Source organism: Hydra vulgaris, chromosome 02 (assembly GCF_038396675.1).
Source record: "Hydra vulgaris chromosome 02, alternate assembly HydraT2T_AEP".
NCBI lineage: Eukaryota > Metazoa > Cnidaria > Hydrozoa > Anthoathecata > Hydridae > Hydra > Hydra vulgaris.
Genome location: NC_088921.1, coordinates 1,884,134 through 1,910,148, shown reverse-complemented (window position 1 = coordinate 1,910,148; position 26,015 = coordinate 1,884,134). Strand labels below are relative to the sequence as shown.

Here is a 26,015-nt window from a genome sequence, read left to right as displayed (position 1 = left end):
TTTAAAACTTAATAAACTCTGTAACTTTTAGGAGTACAATTGACATTACAAAATCATATGATTGAGTTTACAGAATCTATTAAAATTACTAATTAATTATTAATTAAATACTATTTAATTATTTTTTAACTATTTAATTAATAATTAATTATTAAAATGGGTATAAGTTATTAGTATTTAAATAATTATAAAAAGTTATTACAGAATCTATTTAAAAATCACAATATTCTTTATGTTTATTCTTAAGCTTGAAAATACCCACACACAGATTTTTTTACAGAGAATTCAGAAGGTAACTTTTTACAACAGGATTTTTTGTGATAGTGCTTGCTAAAGTTTATTCATTGGCAGAGTCTGAAACAGCCCTTAGTTCTTCATAGTATGGAAGAAAAATTTTCTAACAGGATTAAGTGGGATTTTGTAGCTTTATCAGATCTAGATGGTAGTACTACAACAGTCAATTTAGCTAGAAGTCTTCTGTGCAGTGAAAAAAAATGGAAAACTGAATTAATTTTTTCATAATAGTTTTTTAACTAGATGATATAGCATGAATAATCAGTTGACAATGAAAGACCATACCGCTCAACTCAGCTTAATGGTATGGTCTACTTGTTTTTCGTGCTCAGCTTAATGGTATGGTCTACTTGTCTTTCGTGCTATGTCATCTAGTTAAGAATTTAATATAAAGCAATATAAAGGCATTAGTAAGGATAATAACATTCTTCTTCATCATCACATTCTTGTTCATAAATCCTAAAAAAATAAGTAAAACAGTAATTAGAAAACTTGGTAATTGCTAAACTCTAACCAAATTAAATATAATAAAATGCACTCAAAATGATATATGGTTAGGTATTACCAAATCTCCAGTTTTTCAGACATATAATGAAATATTTAAAATTTAAGTCTGTTTTTTTTAATAGAAAACAAATTTTTTTAAACTTTTTTTTTTATTTAATTTTTGTCTAGACTTGGCTGTCTATATAAAAGAACAACTTTTTGGCAGATTTATCTGGTGCATATATTTTCAATAAAAAATATGTACAAAATATTTGAATACTTTTTCTTTAATCAGTTAATTAAAATATTGAAAGGTCTTCATATTGAACCATGATAATGACTTGTAATCTTTTATATTTCATAATGATGATGATGATTAGGATGATGATGATGATGACGATGATGAAGATGATGATGATGATGATGATGATGATGATGATGATGATGATGATGATGATGATGATGATGATGATGATGATGATGATGATGATGATGATGATGATGATGATGATGATGATGATGATGATGATGATGATGATGATGATGATGATGATGGTAGTGTTAAAGTTGATGATGATGATGATGATGATGATGATGATGATGATGATGATGATGATGATGATGATGATGATGATGATGATGATGATGATGATGATGATGATGATGATGATGATGATGATGATGATAATGACGACAATGATGATGATGATGATGATTTGATGATTATGTTGATGAGTTATTGTATTTAGATATATCAGAGAATTGCACAGCACTCAAAAGTTTCTATCTTATAAATTATGGGAAAATAAGTGAAGTTCAACCACCGTTAAAATTTCCTGCAAATGTTGATTTAATGCATAAATTTGTTGATCTATGTATCGTTGATGCAGTTAATACTCAAACAGATGCTGCATTTAGTGTTGAACGAAAAGAATTTCTTGAAATGCAATTGCGATATACACCAATTCCATACAGTGAAATATTTATGAAAGAAAGATCTGTAACATTAATATCTGGAATAGCTGGTATCGGGAAAACATGGTTGCTTAGAAAATGTTTGCTTGATTGGTCAAATGGCCTAATTTGGAAAAATGTTAAACTTGTGTTTTATTTGGAATGCAGGAGGCTTAATCTATGTCAAAATATCGGTAACATTAACGAATTAGTAAACTATTTCTACGAAGATATTATAAATGATTTTAATATTAATATTCATCCTGCACTGTTTATAATTGATGGATTAGATGAGTTTAAATATTTAAATGAATTAATAAATCCAAGTTCGAGTTGTAGCTATCCAATTGTTAATGCTTTAACTGAAATTCAAAAATATAAATATGTAGTTGCTGGTAGAGTTTATGCAATTGATAAGTACCAAAGTATATCTACAGAGCATAGTGATAAGATAAACATTCAAATTATGGGATTTAATGAAAGCGGAATAAATAATTATATAGAAAATAATGTTTTAGAGGAAAAAAAAGATGTTGTGAAAGCAACTTTAAAGGAATCTGCAATTGCAAAGTCCATGTCATCTGTTCCATTTTATTTATCTTCCATGTGTAAGATTATTAGTAATTCAAAAAGTTTATGCAAAAGTACTTTTTTAACAATGACAGATTTGTATGCAAATATTTTTTTATACTTTTTGCAAAAACACGTCATCAAAAGCAATAAATTGATTTATCAATTGATGGAAAACAATTCCAATAAAGTATATATTTTAAACATTTGTAAAATTGCATATCAATTGTTAATTGAAAATAGGGTAATTTTTTCCAAAGAAGATATTCAAACTTTTATCATTGACTTTGATAAAAATGAAGAAAATTTTTTTGGATTTATTGAAAGGATTGAAACAAATCTAGGTTATTTTTATCAATTTGCACATTTGACTATAATGGAGTTTTGTGCATCTGTATATGCATATAATTGTTTGAGTAGTGAAGAGATAATAAATCTGAGGGGTTGTTTATCAATGATTTGTGGTTTAGCAAATAAAAATCAAAGTGGTTTATTAAAGTTTCTTGTTAGCCTGAAACCTTTAAAAGAAACTTGCGAAGAATCTTTATCTTTGTTTTTTATTTTTGGTAAGTCCTTATTACTTTGTTTTCCATTATTATAAGTCATTTTAGATAAAGTTTATCTATTTATCGAAAGTAAAAGTTTATTAAAATCAAAAGTTTATAAACATTAAGTTTTTTTTAAAGCTGTTTTTTCTTTTCTTTGCTAAATAATAGACTCTATTCTGTTGTATTTAATATGTTTAACAATATAAGTAAATTCATCTGTGTCACACATCTTATACAGTAGGAGATATAATTACCTGAATGAAATTTATTAAAAAAAAAAAAAATCAAAATTTGACAAGAAATTTCAGAAGAAAAATAAGTTAATATAAAAAATTTATGATTGCTATAAATGCAAATCTAATCACGAATTCAATAACTTAAAAGAATTATAATACAAATTCAAACAAACTATGCATTTTTTTAACTTTAAATAAGTATCAAAACAAATTTTGAGTATAAAACATTTCTTCAAGTAATTAAATTTTTTGACTTTTTAATATCGAGTTAGACTATCTTTAGCTTTTAAGACTTCAGTAAGTCAATTTTGCATTGATTCAACTAATTTCTTTGTCGTATCTGAACTGATTTGAGTCCAAGCTTCTAGGAGTATGAACATTAGCTCTTCCTTTTGCTTTTGAAATTGTCACTTTTTTGATCCAGAATGGCACATTGATGTTCAATTGCAATAAAATCTAGGCTTTGAGCCGGCTATTTAAGTAACTTAGTCTGCTTCTGGATAAAAAACACTTTTACTTTCTTTGACGTATGCTTAGTGTCGCTTCTTGTCTATGCTAATTCAAACATTTTGTACTTTTTAATCAGATTGCTGATGGTTTCTAATGTCATTCCAGTTGCTTTTTTTCATCAACCTAAATGTTTTACCTTTTTTATTGAATGCTTATTAAGTCTAGAACAAAAATAAATAAATGAATAAATAAAAAGTTTCCTTTGTACAATAAAACTTTTTACTTTTTTATCCTAATTGGAGTCATAAGGTTTTGCACAAGGTGAGGTCCATACTTTGTGATCAGTACTTAGTTTTGCTTGCCTAAACTTTTTACGTAATTTGGCTTTAATAATCGCCTATTTGGATGAAGTTCAGGACAATTTGCAGGATTGTGCGTTCTAGGTATAAGATTGATACTATTATTAACATATGTTTGGAGCATTGACAAGACGCTATGTCAGGCAAATAATTACTGTCATGGGTGTTCCACATTGGCAATAATCCAATTTAATGCAATTCAGGTTTTATCAAAATCGTTTTCAGTTGCTGAGGCGAAGCTACAGAGCTAGTAACCTAAAATAAATTTCACTTTTTATTGTGAAATAAGTGATAAAACTTTGTGTTTTCAATCCACATTGACATCTGGCTTGCCAAACAGTAATTATTTTTAAGAATTTTTTAGTTTTATGTAAATATTAAAATTTTGTCTTTTCCTTTTTCCTGGAAACTCCCATATAAAAATGATGTCCTGGAATCGTTTTGAAATTTAATTTCACATAAGTTTTATGATCTATGATTATTCTTTTTTTTTCTACACAATAATTTGAATAATTTTCCTGCACAACTTTTTGCTGACAAATTTTCTTCAGCATTGTGATCTAGGGCTTTATACATCTTGAAGGACTTGATTTTATGCTTTTTCTTGATAGTTCAGACCATTTGTCTGCTAGTTTTGCATTTTAGAGTCAAATCTTGTATTTACCTATAATTGTGATTATCATATATACAATTGCACTTTGAGGGCATCATTTTCTATAATCTTGATCTGTGTTTCAACAAAGTTATTAGCTTTGTAGCTTAGCCTCATCTTCTGAAAAAGGTTTTGATGAAACCTGAGTTGCAGTGGTGGTAGTTTTTTCTTGGTGTTATCAGCTGCTCCCACTAAACCATGCTCTTGCCCTCAAAGAACTCAGTGGCATAACCAGCTTTTTCTGTGGTAGTGTTCTTACTGTCCCAGAGACAAAGGAAATTGGAAAATTATACAATAAGCTTGAAGGGCCAGTAAAATGATGCCAATTTTAAACCTTTGATGACCTCTGTAGTTGTTATACATCAAGGCACTCGAGAGTCTTGTCCTTGAGATGCGTAGAATGAACCATCAGAACAGAAGGGCAGTTGTTTTCATTGTAAACAACTTGGCCTTTAGTTTCTGGGATAAACTGTTTTCCACAGAGTTTTCAGCCTTAAAATTATCTTGATTCTATGATCTTTTTTATCAGTGGTTTGGCTAAGGTATAAGCTCTAACCGTATCCTCAGACAGGTTCTGGAAAAGATTTTTCTGAATATGTGCATTGATTTTCAGTATTGAGAGTGTTTTCTGGAGTTCTAGCAGTAGCTTCCGCATTGTTCTCTCCCACAGAGAACTCACTTTGTTGTAGTCAGTTATTACGTTTTCGTAGTGAGGCGAAAGATATTGAGAATTAGTTTGAAAGCCTTGAAGGTCTAGTAGAATAATGCCATTTTCAAGTTTTTGATGACCTTTAGTCATCATACATAAAGGTATTCATCGACATCTTGGCACTAGTCTTGTCCTCCCTGAGATGCACAGAAGGAGCCAGCAGAATGGTTGACCAGTTGTTTTCATTGTGAAGCAACATGGCTTTGAGTCTGTCTAGACCCTAGTCAAGACTTGTCTGATCTAAAAATCTCTGTTTATTTCTTTGAATTTTATCCTTTATTATTTATTTACTTTATGAATTGTCAATAAATAGTTGCTATTTACTTGGTATGTGATACCCTTAGCTTTGAAAAAATCAACCACAACGTTACAGAAGCAATGGGCTTTCTGACTGAATCGGTTGTAAAATTTTTGATGTGTTTTCTCTGAATTGTGATTTGTTTTTGTTTAACAAATTCCACTGTTTAAGCTTTGATATCAAAAGTTCATCTATGACTTTATAAAACCATGGTCTCTCATTAAATCATTGTCTTTTTAACTAGGCAATTATGGCCTCTACTACTCAACCTCACCTTTTAAACTATAGCTTGTACCTCCAATATCCCCTTTGCTGTTAGACTTGCTGCTTTCTCTTGAAGATGGCTGATCCTTCTTAGGGGGAGAAGAATAGGTAGTTCAAGGCTGTGTAGTCCTAGGGTATCAGATGAAGGAATATCTGAATAAATGAATGAAGCACCTTTTTTGTCAGAGTGATGTTTTTATATGATTAACAATGCTAAAGTAGCATTTGCTTGAATAGTTCATTGATTATCACCAAATTTTTAGAGTTGCAAATGTCATGATTATACCATCTGTAGCATTGCGTTTATAACTATTTATATAAATTTGAAGACAATAAATTTCAAATATCACTTCAGGGTATAATATTTTCTTATAGTGCATCAATATATAAAAAAACTTTGTCATTTATGTATCTAAATTATAGAAATTCAAAAATAAAGTACATCTAAGCAAGAAGCTTAGATGTACTTTATTTTTGTAATTATTCTAATTTAGATACATAAATGACATGTTATCATGTAATTATTGTTCAAAAAATGTTATTTTATTAAATCAATACTGTTTTGTTTATATTAATTTTTTGATGTTCTTTTTAATTTGCTAATGTTAACAAGAACAAAATAACAATACAACTTTTTTATATATAATACATATAATTCAACACTGTTTTAATTTAATAAAATTTAATAAACCACTAAAGCAATAGTGACTAGCATTGTTTTTTATAATTTTTTAAAGTTAACAAGAATAATGTAACAACATACGCATGATTGTATATAAATACATCAAATGTGGTCCTAATGTGCGTAAATAAAAATAGGATAATTAAAAATTATTTATGAAGGATTTTAATTTTTTACTCATAAATACTAAAAATGGCTATCCTGAATATAGGATCCCCTTTTTTCCTTTTTTTTAATTCAATTTAATTATTTTAACCCTTTTTTATTATGTCCAAACAGCATTCCCATAAATATTCTTATAGATTTTAACTATGAATTTCAAATATTCTTTCTAAACTATTCAATGCCACATTTATAAATGGAACATTTCCTAATATTTTGAAATTATCTCACGTTATTCCAATACTTAAAAATGGCTCTAAACTTTCATGCACTAACTACAGACGTCTCTTTTATCTAACATTATTAAGTTTCTTAAGAAACTTACGTATTCTAGAGTGTACTCTTTTCTAAACTCATTCAATTGGTTAAATGATTTTCTATTTGGTTTTCGATCAAAGTATTCTACTTGCCATGCATTAATAAGTATAACAGAAAAAATTAGGAAAGCTCTTGATACTGGTTGATATTTCGTTTGGGTTTTTTTTTTCCAATTTACAAAAAGCTTTCTATACCGTTGACCATAATATTTTGATTTCTAAATTAAAACATTATGGAATTCGCGGTATTGTACATGACTGGTTTTGATCTTATCTTTTTGATCAAAAACAATTTGTAAGTATTAATGATTTCAATTCTAGTATTAAATCAGTTTTGTGTGGTGTTCCTCATGGTTCTGTTCTAGGTCCTCTTTTTTTTTAATCTACGTTAACAACTTAATCAACTCTGTTCACTTCTCCTCAGTTCAGCTGATAATACAAATCTTTTGCACATCAACAAATCATATCGTTATTTATGTAAAAATGTAAATTCGGATCTAAAAGGTATAGTTCACTGGTTAAATGCTAAACTATTATGTCTCAACACCGAAAAAACTGAACTAATTTTCTCCGAGAAAAACTATTTCTGTAAAGTTGAAAATAAAATCAAAATTAATAATAAGCGGCTATATCCTTCAAAAGTTGTTAAATATCTTGGTGTATTAATAATAATTTGTCATTATGTCAATAAAGTTACACTTAAGAATATTTACTATGCATTATTCTCATTTCATCTTAGATATTATTGTCAAGTTTAGGGTCAAGTTGGAAACTATCGCATTAAGAAGTTGCTATAGTCTCAGAGTCAATCCATTAGAATAATAAACTTCCAACCAATTAAATCTGATACATCGAAGTCCTTCAAAAAACTTTTCATTCCAACATTTCCAGCGTTAGTAAAGTATGCTAATTTTCTTTGTTTTTGACTCATTAAATAAAAACTTACCATCTCCTATCACAAACTTGTTCACAGAAAGTAGACTATTACATTCCTACTCTACTAGAAACAGTGCGTCTGTGAATGGAACAGGAGCCTTGTATGCATTTTGAATGAGTCCAAAAAATTATATCCTAAAATACCTTTATTCCATCTTAAACAATATTAATTTAAAAAAATTCTGAAAAACATTTTATACTAACTTTTACGCATATTATCCTTTTGATTAAAATATTTATAGCAGATGCAATTAAATAGGATAACAGATGCGATTAAATAGGATAACAGATGCCGCTTTCCGGCAGGCTGGAAAACAAGACTCTGATAAGCACTTATTAAAAAGTTTTAAAAGTATAGACGACAGCTATGGGGAACACTTCTGCAAGACTATAACAGGTATGTTGTATGGATCACAAGCTGTAAAGCAGTATATGCAGGAAATCACTTTAGATACTAAAGCTGGAGTGATACGAATGTCAATCAATGGATCAACCTGTTTGACGGCAAAATCAGCTAGAACGCAACTAGTGGAATCAAGAGATGATATTGATGAAAAGTTCTTAGCAAACAATTCAGCTTTATCTTTAGGTGAGGTGACAAAGTCTGAACAATAAAAGAGAATTAGAATAATAGATTTGCCCTTATTATTGATACTGTTTAAGATTCTACAGAAGTCACGAGAACCTAATTTTTGAGATGAAATACAAGATTTTGTGACTGAGAATAGCGGGCTTGGTGTTAGACAAAACCTTTTTCACAATGGTTTCTAGCAGTAATAAACAGATGTCTGTTTTCTAAAGAATTGTTTTGCTGTTAGATACAGAAGTAATAGTTTTAATTGGCAATAGCAGCAGCACAATATGAGGAAACCATCGAGAAGAGTGAGGCTTGACCTTGGTTGTCAAGAGGGAATAAAAGATTCCATGCCAGCCTGAATCCACAACGTTATCTAAGAAGCACATTTGTCAGCAGGAAGACAAAAGATTTCTACCCAAGGGCCATCACTAAGAAAATCAGAGAAAGAGCCCCAGTCAGCTTTAAGGTAGTTATAAGAGGTACGATGATAGGGGGATTCAAATGATGAAGAAGAATGAGATAATAGTTTTAGAGAGATCAAACCGTGATCAGAAGCACCTAAGGGTGAATGTGGAGAAACTGAGCACTGACTAGAATCAGAAACAATGCATAAGTCGAGTAGAGAAGATAAATGATTGGGGTTGTCTGGAAAGCAAGTTGGAAAGTTGACTCTTTGAGTTAGGGATTGAAAAAGGCAAAAGTTGAGGGCTTTAACGCCAGTAGAGTCACTGAAACTAGAGCCAAGCCATTTAGTGGTTAACATTCGCAAGCATTCACCCATTAAATGGGTGAATGCTTGCGAATGTAAATGACCGGGCCAAGCTTGTGACTATTGGAGTCATTACGAATTAAAGGAAGATAACCATCAACGTTATGATCACAAGATGAAACAGCTGAACTCAAATTAGTCTCACTAAGAGCAAGTATGTCTGGTGAATTTTGCAAGAGATAAAACTCAACAGAAGAAAAGTTACTTCGAAGACCACGAATATTAGTGAATGAGAATATTAGTTTTAGAGAACTTGGTTATGACGATGTTTTTTGTGTTTTATAGTTTTTGGTACTTTATTCATTTTTAAATTTGTTAAAGAACTTGACTTGAAGCATTGACTGTACTCAGTACGCTGTTTAATAGCCCAAGCAATTGCCTCATTACTGATAAAAAACCCTAAGCTGAAACAAAGGGTTCCAAATGTGGCCTTGACAATGCACACCAAAAATACAAACAAATATACCATTTATGCTCAACATGCCACTGTTGATACTTCGATATTTTTTAGCTGGCAATGGAATCAGTTTCTCTGAGACCTACCTCAGAGTTAGGGAAACCTGACTACCAGCCGGCCTCAGAAAAATCATAAAACTGTGTTTTAGAGCTATGTCCTCATTAGGAGGTAATAGAATGAGTTGCCTAGTCATAAAAACGGAGACACAAGCAAAACCCATGCATTGAGTCAAGAAGATCCAGCATTCAACATCCTAAACTGGAAACAATGTATTAAAATTACATCTGCGCCAGCCATTGATGAAGAAGGGGTACGAGGCTGGTTAACAGATAGAATCTGTTTACCCCTTAAGTCTTTGCCTAGTAAACTTTGCCTACAAGATAGTAGTCGGATGCATTTAACATCTGCCCAAGATGAGTGTTTTTATCAAGACACCATCTCTAGCCTTAACTTAATCATGAGCCCCAAGGCATGAGGTGTTTTATGTCAGAGTTGGCTTCTCCTAGCCTTTGCCTAAAAAAGTGTATCCTACAAGGCAGTAGGACATGAGGCAGGTTGTACTGGGTTACACGTTACCAGTAGCATTTTAGTTGAATTGTTCAACGATATTTTCTTTATGTGTTCCAAAATCCTGCACAAAAAAAAAACACTATGTTTATTAATTTAAGAAATATGTTGTACTTATCTTTCACTGATTACGAGAAATAAATTAACAGTTTGGCTATTGTAAAGTGATTTTTTGTTGATCTTTGAAACTTTTTACTTCATTTTGGTATCAAATGATGTTTATATTTAAACACTGCTACTGGAGCCTTGGATCAAGCAAATCCAAATCTAAAATAGTTTTCTTATAAGATTGGGTAAAGGACTTTCGATCTTTTGTTGTAAACTAAACTTGACCCAAACAAATCAATGTAATTCAATAATATATATGCACATTTTTCTGTGGTTATTTTAGGTGATCGAAGATCTAGTGGTCACATCACCGCAGAAGGGCATTTAACTTAAAAGTTTGTGCTTGCTTCATATTGAAAAAAGCCTAGATTAGGCATCGAACTACAGATCTGTGAATGATCCAGCTCATTATCTCCCAGCGTTTATAAATTGTGACCATATAAAGTATAAACCTCCTCAGTTTGAGGGAGTTACAAATTTTATTTGCTCATAATTTTTGAACACTTAGAGATTGTAAAACAATACTGAAATTTTATCAATGAATATAAATTTCGTTATGAATAGTAAAAAAATTATTTCATCAACTTCTTGCTCTCGCGTTTGGGGCAGGGGGATAAAATTTTAGTGCTTATTTGTTCCCAGCCTCCATTCATTGCAACTTTTTAAATAGCATTATTTCTTGACATAAACATACAAATGCTTCGATTTTACTCCATGTTAGCTATCTCAAACACCATAAAATGCTGGATCTGTCATTACCACAGATCTTATTTTTCTTAATCAAATTTGCCTCAGACTTCACCGTTTAAGCGCTGCAAATGTACAATAAATATTTATATTCATATAATTTTTAGCTTAAGACAAATATCTCAAGAAAATATGTAAAAAAATAATTTTTAAATGTAGTTTTAAGGTTCAGAGTCTGCAGTTAGGTTTCGGATCAAAATTCAAGTTGTTATATCTATTCGATAACAAGAAAGCGAGAAGAGTTGCTGTAGAAAAAAAGAGTCACCGTAGCAAGCTCTTTTAATCCACTCTTGTTTTTTAATGTTTTTTTAAAGAACTCTTTATTTGAAGTAGCTTCTGAAGCTTCCTTAAGCTTATCACACATTCTACATTATCTTGAATAAATTTTAAAACAAAAAATATATTTCTTGTTTTGAGAAATAAGATTTTTAAACTATGCTTAATAGATTTACGATTTTGCTGTGAGTTCTGATGAATTGTAAGCAACTTTAAAAGATTTTTAAAATTATGGAATTCATTGTGTCCAAAAATTCTACGGGAGGTTCATCCATAGGCATTTTTCAAACTATGACCTAGAATATCAAAAATTAACTAGTAGACTGGTGAAGTATACAACTCAAGACCTAGTGGCTGGTCTTTATCATCAAAAACTGCTTTCACAAGGATTTCACCTCATCTTTCTGAACTTTTCAGTTCATCCATAAACACTTCACACTATATTTGTCAATTCTAAACCCTTTCCCTCCTTTAAACAATCACATATACCCCTCTTCTAAACTGTGATAGCAATTTTTACGTCACAAATATTTTAAAAGATTTAAGTGTACTTTGCAGCATTTTAAAAATTTAACCTTATGAAAATAAAGCAATACGCATAAACGTAAGAAGTGTAAGTAAATACTTCAACAAACCAATCACATAATTAAGTAATAATAAAGTTGTAATACTAAAATAATTTTTTGAAGTTGCTCTTTGTCTGGCAGAAAAACTGTTATGGATTTGATAACTTTGATGAATGTTATGAAAAATCACTGAGGAAGAGTGCCACTAGTTTTTAAAAATTTCCTTTGTTAATTATTTTTTTAAATTGTTTTTAACAATTTTTAACAAATAAGTTCAATACTTTTGCAATTCTTTTCTTATGTAACTCTAACTCTTAATTATAGATTAAAAAATTCACGATAATAATCGCATAATAATCGCTCGATAATGTAAGTGATGTAATGTAAGTAAAATATACAAATTTATTTTCCTTAGCCGGTTAACTCTGATAGATTTTTATATATTTTTTAAATTGGTATAGAATTCGCAACATCTTGTGAAAGTGTCTAAAACAAACCGCTTCCAAGCTCTTTTGGACAAACTCAAAACTTTTTATCTTATTTTATTCATTAGACTAACAGCTTTTATATAAAATAGCTAAATGTTTAATTTAAAGTTTAAATAAGCAAGTATTTGGTAAAGTTGTTGCGCATTTGACATAAGTTAAAAATGAAATTGCCCATATATATATTATATTTATGTTTTTATTTTCTCATTAATAACTATAATAATATATTATTAGTAAGAAAAATAAAATAATATGACAAATAAGTTTGTTTTTTTCAGCGCGTTTTTAAAATACACTATTTTTAATATATGCAAAAAATTGAGGCAAAGATATCAACAAAAAAATATATGCGTGGTAATTTAAGGCATGCGACCGCACGCTACTCCTGAGAAGGCCTACTTATTTGAGAATCTCAATTATTTTTTTATTTTGATATAAAGTTATCTAATTATTGCTATAAATTTTTTTAATATTTATTGATTTCTTTTTAAAAAAAATAATGGAGAAAAGAAAACCTTCAGGTTTGTGAGTTTAAACAAAAATGCCTACGAAAAGAGGAACAATTGAAATCAAATCAAACATCTTAGAAAAATTTCTATCAAAAACTCATCATGATAAAAATGTCCAATAGTTCAAGATCTGGTTGATTCTGGAAATGAAAGCAAACTGACTCTACTAATTCAATTGAAACTATTCAAACAATTGAAAGATTGACTGAAACTGGTGCTACCTCGAATGCTTTGACGATATTAGCGATTGGAAGGAAAATTTAACCAATGATTTCATACAAGATGCTGTTATAATAGGTCCTAACAGTTTCAAAGACGATTCTAATAACTATCCAAGAATTTTTGATAATTTGAGTTTTTCAAATCATTTTTTTAACTGCATCATGGATAATGGTGAAAAAAATCATAGAACGTGGTTAGTTTATTCAAAAAAAGCTAACAAAGTTTTTTGTTTTTGTTGTAAACTTTTTTTTTTAAATCCTATTATTTTGGCTCATAATGGTGGTAATGATTGGTGCCATATTTCCATATAATTTTTAAAAGACACAAAAAAAGCCTTGATTATTTTGACTGCTACAGCAAGTGGATGGATTTAAAATATAGATTACAAAAAATCACTTTAATTGATAAAATTTTGGATAGAAACTTATTAAAAGTAGAACATTGGGACAATGTAATTAGAAGAATAATTTCCCTAACAATTATGATGGCAAATCAAAATCTGCCATTCAGAGGCTCTTGTGAAAAAGTCTATCAAGATAATATTAGAAACTTTCTTAAAATTTTAGAATTTTTTGCTGAATTTGATCCAGTTATGGAAAAATATTTGTTGAGAGCAAAAATAAAAACCAATTCTGTGCACTATTTGGCAAAAGTTATTCAGAATGAACTCATTGACTTGCTTGGCATATCCATTAAATTTGAAATTTGCTCAAATGTCCAAAAGTCTGTGTATTTATCAATTGTTGTTAATTTTACACCAGACATCAGTCACCAGGAGCAAATGTCAATAATGGTTTGATAAGGTTGATGTAGAGGATAAGATTGAAATTCATATTAGTTAAAGTTTTCTTGGATTTTACTTAATTGAAGGTTCGACAGGACATGACTTTTTAAATGAGATATTTGACTCCCTGGTAAAAAATAGCTTGTCAGTGGAAAACTGTAATTTTCTTGCAGGCAGCACAACATTACAATTTTAAAATCTTACTTTTTACTCATTTAAAAAACTTTACAATAATTTTGCGTTCAATTTATACATTACAAATCACCTCAAATATGCTCATAAAAAAACCACTTATACTATATATATATTTTCTTAAGGAAACTACGTCAGTCAAAACCTCCGTACATAATTTCTCCCACGCAATTCAATTACAAAAACATAAGAGGTCAGAGCTATGACAATTGTGCAAATGCGTAAGAAATGGTGAGCAAGCTTTTATTCTTAAAAAAAACAGCTGAGCGGTTTATATTCCATGCTGCAGACACACATTAAATCTGGTAGTTGTTGATTCTAAGAGATGTTCACCTAATATTTCTATGTTTTCTAATATAATTGATCAAGTTTACTTTTTTTTTCTGCTTTAACAATATGATGGTTAATTTTGCAATCAAAGTGTCAATCTTTAACAGTTAAACCATTAAGTGAGACAAGATAGGAAAGCCACATCAGCGCTATAAATACTCTTCAATTTGAAATGCCAAAAATTTATGAAGCACTGCAAGATGCAGCCAAGACTAGTAATGAAACAGTTGCAAAAACCACAGCAGCGTATGTTGAAAAGCAGTCCAATAAAACTTTGAAAAACAGTCCAAAAGAAAAGTATAAGCAAAATGTTTTATAAATAGAATATTGAATTCTATTGAACTATTGCAATAGAAGATATATTTTATGCTGCAATTGCACCTTTTAGCTTTTTATTTGATATTAAAAAGCTCTCAACAGTTAAGAAAGATGATTTAAAATTTCATTGCATCGCATTGGAAAAAAAAAAAAAGGAATCTAAAAATGGAAAAAATGATATTTCTGGCGAGGAACTAAGCTTTGAATTAACGTCTCTTTCTTTTCATTTTACTAAAAATATGGATCCTGAAAATGCTATAAAATATTTGTACACAAACGATTTGAATGAAATCCACGCAAAAGAATCTATTGCATTAAGAATTCTTCTCACATTACCAATAATAGTAGCTAGCGCTACCAAAAATTATTTAAGATCAACAATGGGTTAGGACAGGTTGAACAATCTTGCAATTTCCATTGAAAATAAACTTGTTGCTGATTTAAATATTGTAGATATCTGGTTGAAATTTTCGAAAATGGAAGCTCCAAAAGTACTAATTTTGAAATAATTTATTTTATCGAAAAGTTTGTATTAAGGTAAGTTAAAAATATAAACTTTGATTTATTAACTTTGATTAAGGCTCATAATTTTGAAAAAAACTAGTGGAATAAGAGTTTTTGGAGCACTGTCAGGAACAGTCACAGAAAAGATGAGACTTAATAGAATGACGAATAACATGAGAATGAATTTTAGTAGATGGCACAAGAGACATGAGCTCTTTAATATATGGTTTCTATGAGAGTAAAGACGTACAATAAAAAAGAATCCAAGATGATGTAAAGTAGAGGACTTAGTAAGAGTGTTGTAAAATGATGACTTAGTAAGAGTGTTATCAGAGTGTTGGGTAAGGTGTTGTCATTCATCAGTATCAGAATATCCTCAATATTGCAATAAAAATTTGCAGAAAAAAATGAAAGTTTTTAAGTGAGTTGTTTTTATAAAAAAGATGAATATTTCATTCATTGCGTTTAGAAATAGAAGGTTCACAAGTACAAATGAAACCTTCGATTCCTACCTGAATCCAAAAGAATGTTGAGGAGGCATATTTTTCATTATTAAGATGAAAAACATCTGCTGAAGTACCATTACAGTACATTAGAGTCACATAGTTGACTTAATGAATTGGAGATTGAAAAACACAAAAACAGTGACAACAGTGTTAGTTGTACTAGAGTTAAGCTATTCAGTGTGAGGAGCATTAAATTCATCACGATAATTTATCTATAACCATGTTACTTAATCAGGATTTTTTTTTTTTATTAATATAATTGATTGATGTTTTCTAGTAATATATTTCTATTGACTTATATTATTTATGTTATATGAATATATAATTCTGTGACTTAATACAGAGCACAATAATTTTACTTTATGTTTTTTCTTAAGATTAATATTATTTGTTGTTATGATAGTAATGATTGCATAACTTTTTATTTATATTATATTACTCAAAATAATTTTATTTTGACTAACAACATTAAAAAAAAAAACCTGAAAAATTTAGCTTGATTGACCTACCTGTTCGAAAGTTATGATTGAATCATATCTTTTGAACAGGTCGAAATTTGAGTTTCTGGAAGATACAGTAGATTTTAATGATTTTTGACATTAGATTGTAGTAAAAAAATTATCACTTGAAATGGATTATTTGGGTCAAAAATCACAATACAAAATTTCGAGTGACCTTTTTTACTTTTTTACTAATTTGACCAAAGTTTACAAAAAAAAAACCTCAAGTAAATAACTTTAGAATCATTTTATATCAAATCACCTAATGGCTCTGAGGTGGTACCTCAGGGTACCACCTCAGATTTACTTCAAACTTTGCCTATCCACAGATTTTATGAAAAAAACAAAATCTCAAAAAGTTCAGCTTGATTGGCCAGTATGTTTAAACGTTAAAATTGGATAAATATTGACCGAAATTGAAACCTTTTTTTTGCTGGTTGACAAGAAACTTTTAAAACAAATTTAAACCGACATCTGTTTTTTATTTATTTTTTACTTAAAATTTATATGGCTGTCACAGTGGCCCTCAACAAAATCAAAATCAATAAAAATGTCAACGGAAACTGTTTGCAGATACTTTTAGAACTTTATGTGTATATTACAAATCTGTTGAAATAAAAAAGTCTGTTAGAATAAAAGCAGTATCACATTGTTTTAAAAAATATTTGTATATTAAATGTTGAAAAAAAACTGGATTTAAAAAGCAAATAAAAAAAAAAGAAAAGTATTATGTCTACAACTAAGTTATACAACAGCTTACATCAAACCCTCCACATATGACACATTGATGATTATATTAGTTTAGTATCGTAACTAATACTTCATATTAAGTCATTCCATAGAGAATTTTATGCTACTGAATAAAACTTTCTATGGATTGACTTTCCTGCTTGTTTAGATACAAGCACTTGTTCAATCTAATTTCAAAAAAATTTTTAAGCAAGATATCATTTAATTAAACCTGACATTTTCTGTCTAATTTTCTCATACCACATTTCCCAAACCTATTCATAGTTCAAAGGTTCGGACGCTATATCTAAATTACAGTTTATATCACAAATATGCACTTCCTCGTGTGTATCTAATCATCGGAATATTCGCAACTTAACATTATAATAGCACTATGATAAATTTCTTATTTTTGGTGACAGAAGAAATATAAAACTTGCAATGAGTGGAATGGCTGTTCATGATAAAATGTACGGAGTCCTGTAAAGTAGAAAAACAATCTTGAACTTGAAGATCTTTAATATATATATATATATATATATATATATATATATATATATATATATATATATATATATATATATATATATATGTGTGTGTGTGTGTGTGTGTGTGTGTGTGTGTGTGTGTGTGTGTGTGTGTGTGTGTGTGTGTGTGTGTGTGTGTGTGTACTATATTTAAATTCAAATTAAAAGAATTTTGATTTAATTTTTTATGGGGCGATTTCGCCAATGTAAAAAGAGTTGAATATTTATGTTACTTAATAAAATTATTTATTTAAAATTAATTCATAAAAAATCATTTTAATCATTCAAATATACAAAATATTCTGTATAAAATCTTATTTATTCCATGTGTTTTGCCTGATTTTTTAACCTAGTAATGGACATTTACTTATTTGTAGAATCTCACAAATGTCATGAGGGAACGGCAATTTTTTGTTATTTAAATGTTATTATAAATACGCTAACTTTGTTTCGTTTAATGTAGAAATGTCATACAATAGTTGTAAAAATGTTTTGTACAATTAAGTTGATGATTTGCTTTTTTTATAGCCACTATTGTTTTGCGTAATTTTTTTGTTTGTTTGTTTAAAAGAGTAGTACGCTAGAGAATATTTTTGTATTAAAACCAAATTATTGCATAACTGTTATACATTTCCACAACTAAAACCAATGAACTTAAGGACTAAAAAATTCAAGTTTTCACTGAACATTTTTATATTTTTTCTTTTTGAAAGTAATAAAGAGCTTAGAGACTAATAAATAACTTATTAATAATGATCAACTTACATTAAATAATACATCAAAATAATTTTTGACACACTTATTTAATATTAATTGGATGTATTTTTTGTATTCGTCTTTTTTTTTATACGTCCGTAATGGTCACTAAACACCCAATTACAGATAAAAATTCTGAACATCAGAAAAGCAATAATTAAAATAGTGTTTTATGTTGTTTCATTCGTCTTGCCGATTTAATTTAGGTAAATATTTTTTCGATATTTGTTATATGTAAGTTATTTTTTTAATCACTATTTGTTTGTTAATAGGTATTAATAAAGTAATTTATAATAATTTACAAATTTTTTTCTGTTATTACATAATTTTATCTATCTTCTAGTGACTTTTAAATTACAATAATGACGTAATGAATGTTTTTATTGTTTTTAAATTATTTTATTGAAACAAAAAATCTTTAAAGTGATTAGTTTATGTTATCCAATGAAAATGTCTAAATTATTAATTAACATATTTTCAAGCTTTAAACTTGATTTATAGTCATTTTATAAAATCAAATGCGATCAAAAAATTTCATCTTGAAAAGCCACATTCTTTTTTTAACGGTTGCGGTAGTTACAATTAACTACGATTTCTATTAGCAATACGGTTGTTTCGAATTTCATTTGTTTTCTTCGAATTTGTCAAAGGATTTTTTCTAGTTCTATGATCGAGTTTTTAAATATATAAAATCTCATATTGTTACCATTGTTTTTAATTAACACTGGTAACGAACTTCATAAACTTTTCAAGTCGTAAGTATACTTCAATATAAATTTATTATTTTTTTTTATTTAAAAATTTGTCTTGAAAGTAAATTTGAATTGTTTCAAAACAATAACTTACAACGATTATACGGAGTTGTTGATAACAAGCTTGTGTTTGTTTTTTTTATTAAGTAAATTATATTATAAAAATACAAAAACAAAAAGCAAAAAAAATAAGCATTGGAATTTCATAAATAATTGTAATAGTTTGATTTATACTTCAGCTTATTTTTTTAAATATATCAAAATAAAGCATGTCATACTGATTTTTCAACATAACTGAGATGTTAATCGATTGTATATTCAACAGACTTCACTTTTTTTGTTGTAAATTTCTATATCTAAGAGTTCATCTAAATAATACATTGACATTCTAGAAAGTAAATTGAAACTTTTTTTAGCTTACAACAGTTTTTATAAAACGCTGATAACCTTTTTAACTTTGGCATCTCTAAAAATAGAGATATATTAAATATTTAAAATTCATAAAAATATACTTAAAATTCATATAATAATGATTGATTAAATTATCGATTTTTATCTTATTTTTGTTCGTTGCTTTTTTCTTTACAAAAGCATTTATATATTTTTGTAGCAAGGTCTATAGTTACACGTCGTTTTTTGTGTGTGTGTAAAAAACCAAGGAAACGGGCTAGCACAAGAAAGATTTTATCATAAGAGTACCATTTTTTAAATCTTTTAAGAAAATTTAGTATTGGGCTAGATTAAAAATTTCTCAAGTTTGTTAGTATGATATACGTATTTTATTCGCAATTGAATCGCGTAAATTTCATTGCGCGTGCAAATTTAAACTCTTTAACTTGTTAAATCCCATTTAAACTTTTTTTCTCCATAAATAATGCTTTTTAATTTTCTGTTATGTTGTTAGGATAGGTAGGTGAAAAATTAGGAAATATTCCTTAAACTCTTAATTAAAAAAAGTTTCTTATTGAAAAGTAACCTAGCACTAAAAGTTTCTTAAGGTTTTGGAGCTTCTCGTACTAGTTTTTTATAAACAAGTTTATTATTCAAAAAAAAAACGTGCACCAGATGTCCAGTTTGTACATTGAAAATTTTGATTTTCTAAACAATAAGACCGTTAGGACTTCTTCGAAGGGGTCATTATAAATTACGTCATGCTATTTTTGACCGCTTTTGACCATCGCTCCATGCCCTCCTCCCTCATCACAAGATTGTAAGTCTTTAGTAACAAATCCTGTACAAGTCCTCATAAAACCACCAATTCTTTCCCCTCCTTCCTAGAGCGTGACGTAGTTTATGGAGGACCCCAAAGGAACATAAAAAAAAGGTTTTGCACTCTGCGCTTCTACGTATAAACAAGACACCATAGCATTGCAGCTCTGCTTTAACGATAAAACTGTTGTTTATTATTGCAGCTGTATCAAAAATATATTATATCATGTTTTTGTTATAAAATTTAATGCAATTTTTAAATAATATAAATAGTTCTTTAAAGAGCTTTTTTTTAAAAAAAAAAGATTTCAATCAACGCCGAATTCGAATAAACAAAAATCTAAACATTTATTTAAACTCTCACTCTTTGAGTATTTAATGGTTTTTCACATAATTTATATTTCAAATATATCGACGAAGGAGATTTACAATATTAAGTTCTTTATTTGAAATTCGATTTCAAATATTCATTTCACTTCAAATCAACGTTTAAATGAAACGCGTTTTGTCTATTGACTTGTTACATTATTTGGTTAAATTTAAATCACTTTTTTAATTTGCTTTTATCAGTAATATGAATATAAGGAAGTATTTTTTTTAATTAATATTAATGATGAACTTTTTTTACATTATTTTAAATATGTTATATTTATGGTAAAACGAAGTTTAAAAAATGTGATAAAAATTATGTTTAAATTGATAAAATTAAAATATTTTTTACAATTTTAGTAAAAAATTGTTTAATTAAAAGTTTCTTTTTTTTTCTTTTTATATATAATTTTATTATTTAAACGTATATAATTTAATATTAATGTAAATACTATTATGTAATATATAATGTATTTAATTATAATATTTTTTATTGATTTTTTATTCTTTTATAACTTCTTATACGTAATATGTAAATATATTATATATATAAATATTATAATTTATTATAAAATTATGTTATAAATTTTATATTTATAAATATATGTATCATTATGTTGATTATATTTCCTTATATATATTATTCATATGTTATTAATTCCGATTATTGTTTAAATTTGATTTGTTTATTTTTATTAAATTATTGTTTTTTTCTTTAGATCGTCTACTTAAATTATCTCGTCAAAATAAAAACAGTTATCAACTTAAAACTTATTACGTTAATTTATTCATTGAATGTTTTTATGAAAGTCAATCATCATTCACTGATGAAATAAAATTAATCGTCGATGAACGAAAGTGGTGGACGATTTCGATTAAATATGGAAAAACTTCTTACGAAACTTCTTGTGAAAATTATTTCGTAAATCATTACATTAAATCTGGAAGAAAGTTATCGGAGTTAAGTGTTTCTAAAAATATTTTAAGTATTGAAGAAAAAAATCTTATAATTCAATGTTCAACAAATGTTCGCAATGTCCACTTTCATTGTCCAATTAAATTCGAAGGATGGAAACCGAAAGATAAGATTGAAGTGTTGTGGATCTCACGTTATTTAATAACGAAAAAAGATTTTGAAGAAAATTTTCTTCCGTGGATTAATCTTTGTGAAGGATTAGATCTTTGGCTTCACGACGACATCGATTTCATTGAAGAGATTTGTGAATGGATTCGTTGTTCGAATGTCAAGTGGTTGTGGATCAGCTACCGTGGAAAATATTTTCGTAACCTCGATGAATTAAAAAACTTTATAACACGAAAAAATGTTTAATATCTTAACTAAAATATGAACAATAATTATAAAATAATAAATGAAATATTTAATATATTATTTTATAATTAAACGTTTTAAAATGTACGAATTAATTTTAATAATATTTTAAAATTTTCATTAATTTTCTAAATTATTTAAAGGATTATTTTTTATTTAAAGGATCAAAATATATTATTAATAAATAATTTTAATAATTATAATATATATAATTATTAGTTTTAATAATTATATAACTATTGTATTATTAATATATATAATTTTTATTAAATAACTTTATTAGTAATTATTCTAATATGAATATAATTTTTCAAAACCTTTTTGAAATTTTTGTTATTGTTTTTTGTTAATTATATTTTTATTTCATTGTTCATGAAATATATAATCATAATTAAGATAAATAAAAACTAGATAAATTTTTGTTATATTTTATTTAATGATTTAACTTTAAATATTTTTTAGAAGTTTTGAAACTCTCAAATTATTTGTAACGTTATGCAGAAAATTTTTCGTTTAATGTTTTTTGTATTTATTTTTATGTAATTTTATAGATATTTAATTTTGCTATGAAAAATTAAAATTATATTTGTTTTCGATTTACACAATATAAATTTATGTTTATGTCAATTATTTTTAGAAGTTTAAGTTTTCGTCCATCTTTGTTTCTTTCAAAAATAATTTGTTGTCAACGTAATAATAAAATTCGAAATTTTTGTAGAATTTTTCGTCGAAGTTATTTTGTTCGAAATATAAATTTTCAATTAAATAACGTTTGTTGTTAGGCCTAATTGATAATTAATTTTTTATTTAATCTTTTTTAAATCAACAGTTATGACCATAAATAATGAGAGTCGGTTGCGGTTAAAGGTGGGGTGGTATAATAAATTATAATGGTTCCATTGAACAAGGTAATTAAAAGGGTGGGATAGGTAATTCGATTAACAGGTAGTATTAAAGGTGGTAATAATGGTGTGTTAGTTAATGGTATGAGGTAAAAGAATTTTATAATTTTTGTAAATGAACAAGGTGGTACTAAGGGTGAGATGTGTACACGGGGTGATGATAAATTATAATGGTTTAATTAAACAAGATTGTTTAAAGGGTCGAATATCTGGGTCAAATAACATTTGAGTTATAAGGGTGGTAATGGTGTGTAATTGAACACAAGTGGTAATGATGTTGGTATGGGGTAAAGGGACTTTATAAGTCTTCGTAAATGACAAAATGATACGTAATAATAAACTAAGAGTAGATGGATACGTGGTTCTCAATAACAGATATTAAGGTTTGGTGGGAGAGGTATCAATGGTATATATATATTTTTTTTTACCGGTGACTTTTTAATTCCGAGTTGTTCAATAACAGATATTAAGGTTTGGTGGGAGAGGTATCAATAGCATATAATTTTTTTTTTACCGGTGACTTTTTAATTCCGAGTTGTTCAATAACAGATATTAAGGTTTGGTGGGAGAGGTATCAAAGGTATTTTTTTTTTTACCGGTGACTTTTTAATTTCGAGTTGTTCAATATTCGGGTTTTAAGTGACAAAAAAAAATCTTTGTAAATGAAAATAATGATATTTTTTTTTAGTTTCTAGGCTTCTTTATAGGATTCGTTAACTTTAAAGGATAAAATTTCGATTATATAGGAATAAACTTTACGATTTTCTTATTGTTTACAAAATTCGGATCGATCGTTGCTAATAAATGATGCCGTTGTTTTTCAATACTCTTTAAATTTAATACCGTGTTTTCATAACGCAATGTGAATTATAAATCAGATGTAGCAATTGCATTGATAAAGTATTTTAATATATGACAAGAGCATTCATAAGACAATGTTTTATGTGATGATGAATCTCCTGATATAAAACTTTATAAACATGCAGTTTAATAACGATATTTATTTTTGCTCCCATTTAACAATAATCTGAAAACAATTTATTTTCATCAATTTTATCAAAAAATATTTTTTCTGTCAATCTATTTTTTTTTTTTTTTAAACTAAAATACTTATGTTACAATTACAATTTATGATTATAAGATTTAAATTTTATACAAAAATGTTACTTTAGTGATTCTAAAAAATCGTTAACATTTGTATCTGCATCAGAAAGTTTATAACACCAGTTGTCTGTATTCTTTTGTCTTCTTAAAAATTGCTAAAACAAATAATTGGTATTGTTAATTACTACAATTATCAGCAATAATCTGCGCAAAATACTCTTCTGAATGCAAATTTACCACATCAATATAGTGATTTAGAATCATTTTTTAAATCGAAAGTTTCTTGCATGTCAATTATGGCATAAATAAAATAGTAATTTCCGAGTTTTTTATTATTTACTTAAGTCAAAAAATTTAGATTGCTAAAAACTACCCATAAATCTACTTAAAATTACTTTAAATTTTTTTTAGTTTGGTTTATTCATGGTCAACAAAATTTACAAGTTGTTGACAAAGCGCGGCACACCAGGTCTCTCTAATATGAAAATACAGTTTTTCGATTTCAGCTAAAGTGAAGATGCCAGAGCAGAGAAAGTTCATGTTTGAAATTGTTTAAGTACTTTGCCTCCACCGCATTTTCAGTTACGTAATTCCATGATTTTACAACACGGTTGGTGAGGTAGTTGTTTTTTTCAGCTCAGTTTTGAACAATTGTACTTTTAGTTGTTTAGTGTGTCCTTGTGGCCAAATGCTGTACTTTAAAGATTTGATATTTCGTTAAAGTTGTGGGACCTGGAAGTTAACTTTGTTGATTTTGCTCATGATTTTATATTGCTCGATAAAGTCTCTTCTTACTCATCGTTCAGTTAGTGTTTTCTGGTTAAGGCTTAAATGTCTCTGAGTATACGGAAGATGTTTTAAGGTGGCAATATGTTTTGTGGCTTGCTCGAGTTTGGCTATGTCTTGAGCTAAAAACGATGACTTGTACTGCAAAATTGTAGATGCGGGCGAACGTACGAAAAATACAGTGTGCGCTATAATGCAGAACTTCAACCTCGAAAAGTCTTCTTGAGCCTGCCAAGCACTTGGTTGCCAGCTGATGCAGCCACGCAGATTTGTTTTTAACTTTTAGACGCTAGTCATAAAAAGGCCTAGGTCTCGTTCAGATGACGTGCACGATAGCTGATGCAGTTGGCCTACCAAGTTATTTCTTGTATAAATTGCATTCAATTTTGGTTGTTGCTGCGCCCAGTGTGCATGACTTTGTCATGGTTTAATTCGACGACTTCAATTATTTCACAGTTGCCTGCATACATTATAAAGTGGTGTCCTATTTTGTTTGCCAAATTGTTTCTCCACGCAGCGGCCTTGTTCGTCAAGTTTCGTGTTTCGGAGTTATAGAGTTGAGAGAGGGTTATAACCACAATTATATAGACTCCTCGTCTGTAGTGGCCTTCTGGGACTTGGGGAAATGAATTAAAAAAAAAAATAAAAAATATTAAAAAATCGTATATGTAGACAAGGAAAAGAAGTAGTCCAAGAACAGATTCATGTGGCAAACCGCTAGATGCTGTTTTCCAATCGAATTTATTGTTTTCAATGGCTACGTGTTGTAGGAGGTTGGTTGGCCAGCTCTTGATCCATTTATGCAAGTTTTCGGACACTCCATAGGGTTTGAGATTATGCAGCAGACGACGGTGCGTTACTTTATCGAATGCTTTATCAAAGTCTGTGAATAAGATATCGGTTGCGAGCAACTTCAGTCAGGCTGTCGGTAGTTTCAAGTTGGTTTGTGACGCAACCTTTTCCCTTTCAGAACCCGTGTCGAGCAGAGCTGATGAGTTTATTTTTTTTCAAGTGGTCAGTAATGTGTCTGTGTACAAGTCATTCCATTACCTTGCGAGGGACAGAAGTGCGTGAGATAGGTAGATAGTTTGAGGAGAAGTTGCAATTAAACAACTAAGGTGGTTTCTATGTGATCAAAACTTTTTATTCATTAATTTTTCCAAAAGTAGGTACAGAATGTGTAAAAAAAAAAATTTTTTCGAACTCCAAAAATA

The 26,015-nt window shown here is 28.4% G+C and overlaps 1 protein-coding gene across 2 annotated transcripts in view; it reads left to right on the top strand.

Moving 5' to 3' along the window:
• Positions 1-26,015, top strand: part of LOC136076638 (NACHT, LRR and PYD domains-containing protein 5-like) — an 81,853-nt gene that overhangs the window by 45,727 nt on the left and 10,111 nt on the right. Inside the window, exons 6-7 of one of the 2 annotated variants that reach the window (XM_065789938.1) lie at positions 1,530-2,870; positions 21,399-22,146. In XM_065789938.1, coding sequence (XP_065646010.1) covers positions 1,530-2,870; positions 21,399-22,009 — 1,952 coding nt within the window. In that variant the 3' untranslated portion in view covers positions 22,010-22,146. Of the gene's footprint in view, positions 1-1,529; positions 2,871-21,398; positions 22,147-26,015 lie in introns of those variants that run through there. The other variant, XM_065789937.1, reaches the window with a different exon arrangement.